This window comes from Triticum aestivum, chromosome 4D, assembly GCF_018294505.1.
Source record: "Triticum aestivum cultivar Chinese Spring chromosome 4D, IWGSC CS RefSeq v2.1, whole genome shotgun sequence".
Taxonomy (NCBI): Eukaryota; Viridiplantae; Streptophyta; class Magnoliopsida; order Poales; family Poaceae; genus Triticum; species Triticum aestivum.
Window position 1 is genome coordinate 394,347,704 of NC_057805.1, and position 7,681 is coordinate 394,355,384.

The 7,681-nt window shown below is 51.6% G+C and overlaps 1 protein-coding gene across 1 annotated transcript; it reads left to right on the forward strand.

Annotated features, from left to right (window-relative positions):
- Nucleotides 1-1,072: 1,072 nt before the first annotated feature.
- On the forward strand, nt 1,073-6,626 carry LOC123100111 (uncharacterized). Its single transcript, XM_044522091.1, has 2 exons — nt 1,073-2,410; nt 6,325-6,626. Exons 1-2 carry the CDS (start codon nt 1,435-1,437, stop codon nt 6,342-6,344), a joined length of 996 nt encoding a protein of 331 aa, XP_044378026.1. The 5' UTR covers nt 1,073-1,434; the 3' UTR covers nt 6,345-6,626.
- Nucleotides 6,627-7,681: the final 1,055 nt, after the last annotated feature.

The following is a 7,681-nucleotide window of genomic DNA, read 5'->3' on the forward strand; positions in this document are numbered from 1 at the left end:
TCGCTGCGGTGGTTGGTGATGGCCCGGGGTCTCCGCCCGAGGTCGCCGCCCCGTCTCCACCTCTCCGGTTGCGGCGGCTTCGGCGATGGGTGCGGTGGTGTGCGTCGGGAAAACCCTAGATCTGGCCCGATCTGTGGCTGACGTGGGGGCGCGGGGCTTGGTGGGCCTTGCTGCTCCTGGGTTGGAACGGGCTGGGCCGCCGGTCCTTTCTTCGTTAGCAGCTTTTCCCCTCTGTTCCATGGCCCCGGGGCAGTTGGTCATGGCCACTGCCCCACCCGCTCCCTTCCCCCCGGCCCAATTACCTGATCCGACCCAGTTGGGCTGGCTTGCTCTGGGTATTTATGGGTGCGGCGTGGCTCCCTTCCCCCCTCCTAGGGTTTCCGGCTTCCGCCGCTGACATTCGTAGAGCGCGTCGTCCCATCCGCAACTTCCCTCAGATCCACCTCTCCTCCCCCTCCCCTCCTCCTGTCCTTCGCGGAGGCCCTCTCCATGGACAAGTCCGGGGGATCCTCCAAGGAGGCCCTCTCGGGCAGCAAGCGTCGTCGTGATGATTCGCCGGGATCTAGGGTGGATCTGGCGTACGAGGCCGAGCTTCGCTCCAAGCTGGAGGCTGGTCGCGTGGCGCGCGAGGTGGAGCGCGAGCGTGAGGCGTGGGCGGCTGGGCCGGAGTGGCTCCAGCGCGACGAGCAGGCGCGGTCGGCCGCTGGATCTGGGGTGGCTCTGCCCGGATCTGGTGGCGCGGCTGCGGCGGTTCCGGATCCGTGGGAGGCTGCTGCTGCTTCGGCTGCTGGTGGTTCCTCCTCGTCGGCGCTGCGTCAGGCTCCGCTCCGGGGCCCGGTGGCTCCGCCGCGGGCGCCTCCTCGCTCCTTTGCTGCTGGCGCTACCTCCCGCCCTGCTCAGCGCTTCGGCTCTGGCTCCTCCTCCGCGCAGGTCAGAGATCGTCGTGGTCTGCCCTTTGGTCCGGGCTCCTCTTCCGCCGGCCTTGGAGATGGTCTTCTCCCCCCTCCCCCGCCTCCTCCTCCCCTCCAACACTCAGCTGTTCCAAACCCATCTCCTTCTCTTACATGCTTTGCATGCCATAGACCGGGCCATTTCCAGCCCAGATGGTTCAATCCGCCCTTCTGTCTCATTTGCCGCTCAGATGGACACCTGATTGTTGATTGTCGCAACCGCACCAAGAATCCCTCCTTTGTGCATTTCGGGACCAGTCTTCCAGGATGTTCTTTCTTTGCCCTTGATTCTGATGTGCCTGTGGTTGTGGCTGCGCCCTCGCTCTCTAATGCGGCTATCATCTCCGTCCGCGACCAAAAGATCTCTCCGTAGACTCTTTTGGAAGGTTTGAGGATTTGGGATGAGGAGGGATGGGACTGGCAGGTGCGCCAGCTTTCGGAGTTTGAATTTGTGGTGGTGTTTCCCTCAAAGGAGTGTTTATGGATGATTTCTTCGTGTATGAGCTTCACTTTACCTCTCAACCAGCTGGTTGTCTCAGTTAAGGCGGCCACATGTGGTGCGAAGGTGGTTGGTCCTCTGTCCAAGACGTGGGTGCTAGTAGATGATGTGCCAGTGGGTTTGCGAACGGCTGAGTTCATGATGGCGTTTGGGACTCTCATTGGCAAGCCTGTGGAAGTTGATTCTGAATCTTTGGGTAAGGTTGGCCCGGTGCACCTCAGTATTTGGTGCGTTGATCCTGTCTGTGTGCATGGTGCTGTGGATGTGTTCCCGTCTTCTGAGGGTGTTCGACTGCGGGTTCGGGTCAAAGGTGTTGATGCTTTCCAGGCTCCATCTCCGCCTCCTCCTTCCAACTCGGCTGATCCTGATGATAAGCAGGGAGATGGTTTGGCTGGTGGGCAGAACCCAAGTGGAGGTACCGACCCTTGTTTCACCCAGTCTGAATGGGATGGACTGGAGCCTGAAGAGCAGGAATTGTTTAAGGCCAATGCCCCGGTTGATGAAGCTCAGAAGGATGCAGGTGCCAATCAGGCGATGGACAAGGCCCCCCTTGGGAATCCTGCTAGCAAAGGCACACCGATCTCTGGTGTTTGCTCCAACCTTCCTGCTCGACCGCAATCACCTTCATTTTCTGGGATTGAAGATCTACCTGTGTCTCCTCCTCGCTCCACTGGACCTGCATCTAAGAAGAAGAAGAAAACCTCCGTCAGAAAGTTCTCAGCTAAGAGCAGGGCCTCTTCTGGTTCCAAGCAATCCATGACGGGCCTGGTTCCTTGTCTGGACAAGGATCTGGGGGCTGCTTCGGGTTCCGGCCAGGGTCCGGCCTCGCCAGTTCTGCGCTCTCCGATGCTGCGGTCGCCCGCGTCCACGGCGCACAAGGGGCGTCGCGTGCGTGAATCTGGCGAGTCGGTGGCGGCGCGGGCTGAAAGGCGGGCTGCGGCCAGGGATCTTCCTGCTTCAGGTATGCCTGCCCATTCCCCACCTCCTTCTTCCCCCATTCGTCTCGTTTTACCTGCTCTTTTGGATGACCACTTGTTACACATCTTGTCGGATGTTGGTGTGTCCGTCGACCCGGGGTTTGGCTCTCCGTCTCGTTTTCTCTTTGTCATTAGGGCGAATGAAGTTGCCCAAGCGGCTATTGCCAAGGCGAAGGAGGCCGCGGCCTCTGCTAGCGCCGTTGCGGCCCAGGGGCCAGTGGGGGATGATGGAGCAGCACAAGGTTGTGGCCAGTCCCCCCCCACCCACCCAAGTGAAGAAGGGTCCGACCAAGCGATCTAAAACCTGTTTGGCCCCGTGCAGGTCTAGTCTCCACATTAAAAATCTTTCCTGTAAATGAAAGCACTTTTCTGGAATGTTAGGGGTTTCACCGCTAGGGGGCGTCGAGACCAGATTCATGATTTGGTTTGCGGGGATAACATTGACATTTTAGGGCTAGTTGAGACTTTTAAGGAATCCTTCTCTCCCTCTAAGTTGTCTGCGGTTGCAGACATGGACAGATTTGTCTGGCATTTTCTTCCTGCCTCGGGCCACTCTGGGGGTATTTTGATTGGGTCTAAACGGGATGTGTTTGACTTCATTACTTTTGACCATGGCATATTTTGGGCTAGTGTGGTGGTTCACCATCGTCAGTTAAATACTTTATGGGAATGTCTAGTGGTCTATGGCCCCACTGATCATTCACTTGCGCCTATTTTTCTTGATGAGCTTTCTAATAAGATCGAGTCTTGTAATATTCCTTTATTGATTGGTGGTGATTTCAATCTCTTGCGTTCTCCGGCCGATAAAAATAATCTCAATTTCTCCTGGCCTCTTGCCAATGCCTTTAATGCGTTCATTAGTAATTGTGCGATTCGTGAGCTTCCTAGGGTGGGGGCTCGTTTCACTTGGTCAAATCATCAGATTAATCCTGTCCGGTCGGTGCTGCATCGGGTCTTTGTCTGTGATAGATGGGATTCCCTCTTCCCTCGTGCCTCATTGAAAGCTAGACTCGCGGTTGGGTCTGATCATGTTCCCCTGGTTGTAGATGCGGGCTTTAATTCATCTCTGACTTCATCCCGCTTTCAATTTGATGCTTCCTGGCTTCTTGTGGATGGGTTTATTGATTTGCTGGCCACCAAGATTTCTAACTTTCTAAATAATCCCTGCCGGACCTTTGGCCCCATGGATGATTGGCACAAATGCTCATATGAGCTGCGCAAATTTTTAAGAGGCTGGTCCCGTAATAGGGCAGCTGATCAGCGCAAGGAAAAAGATGCTCTTGAATCTCAGCTCCGGGCTTTGGACCACTCTACGGATCTTTCTGGGCTTAGTGCTTCTCAATGGTCCACTTGTTATTCCTTGGAAGAAGCCTTGATGCAGTTGCATCAACAGGCGGAAATCTACTGGCGCCAGCGCGGCTCCCTTAACTGGACCTTGAAAGGCGACGCTATGACGGCCTATTTCTTTGCGATTGCTAATGGTAGGAGACGGAGGTGTTTCATTGATAGCCTTATCATTGATGGTGTCAGGACTACAGACCAATCTCTCATTATGAACCACATTGTTGGGTTTTTTTCTTCTCTTCTAGGGCCCAAACAAGACTCTGGCCTTACCTTTTCTTCTGATTTTTGGGATGCTAATAGTAGGATATCCTCTGGTGAAAATGCGGAATTAATGGTTCCCTTATCTGATGAGGAAATTTGGAAGGTGATTAGCTCGGCCAACACGAACGCTGTCTCGGGGCCAGATGGTTTCTCTATTCCCTTTTAAAAAAATTCTGGCCGCAGTTGCGGGAGCTCGTCTGTAAGACCATCCAAGGTTTCTGCCTGGGGACGGTGGACATCTCTCGTATTAAGTATGTTGTCATTACTCTCATTCCTAAAGTCAAAGGAGCTGACTTGATCACGCAGTTTTGACCTATTGCTCCCATTAACAATTTCGCTAAGTTCCCTGCAAAAGGGTTCGCTACGCGCCTTTCCCCCATTTCTCATCGTACCATCAGCCCCTTTCAATCCGCCTTTATTAAAGGCCGATTCATCTTGGATGGGATCCTTTGCTTGCATGAAATAGTGTACGACCTCAAAATTCATAAGTCGAAAGCCGTGATTCTAAAGCTTGATTTTGAGAAGGCGTACGACTCGGTGAGCTGGCCTTTTTTGAGAAGGGTTCTTCTGGCTAAAGGGTTTGAGGGGCCCTTTGTCCATAGAATCATGCAGATGGTCTCGGGAGGCCACACTGCCATTTCTGTGAACGGTGAGGTTAGTAAGTATTTTGCCAATGGTAGGGGCCTACGGCAATGCGATCCTGCATCTCCCATCTTGTTTAATTTTGTGGCGGATGCCCCATCTCGTATCCTCTCCAGAGCAGCTAACCATGGGCATATCTCTCCGGTCATTTCTCATCTTATCCCTGAAGGGATTACCCACCTTCAGTATGCGGAAGACACAATTATTATGGTCGATTTGAATGATTCCTGCCTCGCTAATCTCAAATTCATCCTCCTCTGCTTCGAAGCTATGTCGGGCCTTAAGATCAATTTTGCGAAGAGTGAGGTTATTGTCACTCGTGTGGATGACAATGAAGCCCTGCGGGTGGCTCATCTTCTTAACTGTAAGCTAGGGTCCTTTCCTTTCAAGTATTTGGGCCTCCCCATATCACCGGACGTGCTTCATGCGAAGGATTTTGCCCCGGTGGTAACCAAGGTAGGCAACAGGGTCCTGCCCTGGCGTGGGAGATACAATACCAACGCGGGTAAAGTGGCATTGATCAATGCATGTCTGACCTCCCTTCCCATGTTCTTGATGGGCTTTTATCTACTCTCGGGAGGTACCCATGCTGGCTTTGATATGCACCGTGGGGCTTTTTATTGGAACGCTGCTGATAATCGTCGCAAATATCGTTTCGTTAAATGGAAGCTGATGTGCAGGCCCAAAAACCTTGGAGGGTTGGGTATTATTAACACTACCATCATGAACCAATGTCTTATGATTAAATGGTGGTGGAAAATTATGAGTGGTGGGGATCAACCCTTATGGTTCTCCATACTTAAGGCCAAATATTTTCCTCTCTCTAGCCCGATGTTTGCTAACTCACGTGGTGGTTCTCAGTTTTGGAAGGCCTTGGTGAAAGTTAGGCCTCTTTTCCAGGCGCACGTTAAGTTTGTAGTGGGGGTGGCTCCTCCATTAGATTTTTGCTGGATTGGTGGTGTGGAGATTCACCGCTCTCGTGACCTTCCCCACCTTATTCTCTTACTCCCCTGACCTGGATATCTCTATTGCGGAGCCGGCTGCCCATGGGTGGAACCTGGCCTTTCGCCGGTCCTTGTCGCCTAAAGAGTTTGAAGATTGGCAACGTCTTACTGCTTCTTCCCCACGCTCTCGGCGAATTTGGACTCGGTGATTTGGCCGCACATTGCTTCTGGGCGCTTTTCGGTTAAAATCGCTTTATTCTAAGCTTATTGGTGGCACTCCTACTAACCGTTTCTCTCAGATCTGGAAAGCCCGGATCCCTCCTAAGGTTAAGATTTTTTTACGGCAAGCTTTCAGGGGCCGGTTGCCTTCGGCTGACCAAATTCGTAAGAGGAATGGTCCGGGCTCACAGTTCTGTGCTTTGTGTGGTGATTTGGAGGATACGGCTCATATCTTCTTCCACTGTGTCTTGGCTAAGCTCATCTGGAGTTGCGTTAGAGAGTGGCTTCATGTAGCCTGCGACCCTGCTTCGTTCTCTGAGCTTCGGGCTCTGGATAATAATTTGTCCGGCGTTACCAGACGTATCTTTTGGGTGGGCCTGGGAGCTTTATGTTGGTCCCTCTGGACGACTAGGAACAAATTTACTATTGATCATGTGTTTCCGGCTAAACCTGCTGATTGCTTATTTAAATCGTGTGCTCTCTTGCAGCAGTGGAAATCATTGACTAAGGTGGACGACCAGGATGCACTATCTGTGTTGATCTCCAAAGTTCGGGCCTCGGCGTCTAATCTATGCAGACAAGAGCAGGATGCTTAGTTGGTTTGCGCGTCGCTGGCTAGTTTCTTTTGGGCAGTAAACTTTCCGGCATGCGTGCCGTGTACTGGCTAGGGAGCTATGTACCCTTGTTTTAACTTTCTCTTGTATGACCCATGGTTGGGGTCTGGCTGGTTGTGTGGTTCGAACCTATGTGTGTTTGCTACCTGCCTTATGGCTTTATTTATAAAGTTGGACGCATGTATTTTCTAGAAAAAAAACAACCGAAGAAACCGCGAAAGGACGACCGGAGGATGGGCCGCCGCCACGATCACCACGGGACGACCGGAGCTGGCAGCGAAGCGCCGCACCACCAGGAGGATGGGCTGCCGCCACGATCACCACGGGACGACCGGAGCTGGCAGCGAAGCGCCCGGCCACGCCAGCCCCAGACCACCCCGGCTGACACCAACTGCACGTGATGTTCCGATCTTGGTGACGCCGCCGTACAATGAGGAGTTGAAGACTGTACCAAATGAACATGGCTAGATCGACCTGAATAAATCCTTTTTTTTTTCTATTTTCTTGTTAGTTTCCACCAGTTTTTAATTCATTTCTGCCGATTATAATAAGGTTGCACGTGAAGGCTTACCGGAGCATTTGTGCCTCCTGTCTCCATTTGGTTACCGGAGCATTTGTGCCTCCTGTGTCCGTTTAGGTACAAAAAATAAACCAGGGTAGCAAATTCAGAGAAAGAAATGCAATGCCTGAACCTATTAAGAAAATGCGCCTGCAAATCGACAGTGACAAGGAAATATAGAAGAAGCTCTGATTTCGGACAAGGCGTGCAGCAGACGGAAGGACGTGCGTTGCCATCGCCGAATCTTTTCTTCCGGAGTACTATACCTACCACCTGTGGGCATATGCAAACAACAAATTGCTGGACCAGCTTGAGATAAACTCGAGTACAATCATTAAATGAACCAAATTATTGTAGCTCATCCACTTGAGGAGTATTTTCTCCTAGCAACATAAACCCGGCCAAACAATTGAAGAATGAAGAAGAAGAAAAATATCTATATTGTTCATTCTGCGAGGTGCCATTATGAAGTTTGCGGTTGCCAGAAGTTCAATTAGCTTGTTTTGCTACTCTCCTCGTCCATGTTTATTAGTCCCTTTGTATTTTGTGTGAAACTTTGAATGTAAATTTAATTAATAAAATATATGTCCTATTTATTAACAATAATATCATTTGAAACTTATTTCAAATATACGAGTCCAAATATATAGATTTTGTGGTTTCTAACTTATA

Coding starts and splice junctions, on each gene's coding strand:
- LOC123100111 (XM_044522091.1), top strand. CDS start 1,435: ATGATTTCTTCGTGTATGAGCTTCACTTTACCTCTCAACCAGCTGGTT. Junction 2,411..6,324: donor CAGGGATCTTCCTGCTTCAG/GTATGCCTGCCC, acceptor GCTCTCTTGCAG/CAGTGGAAATCATTGACTAA.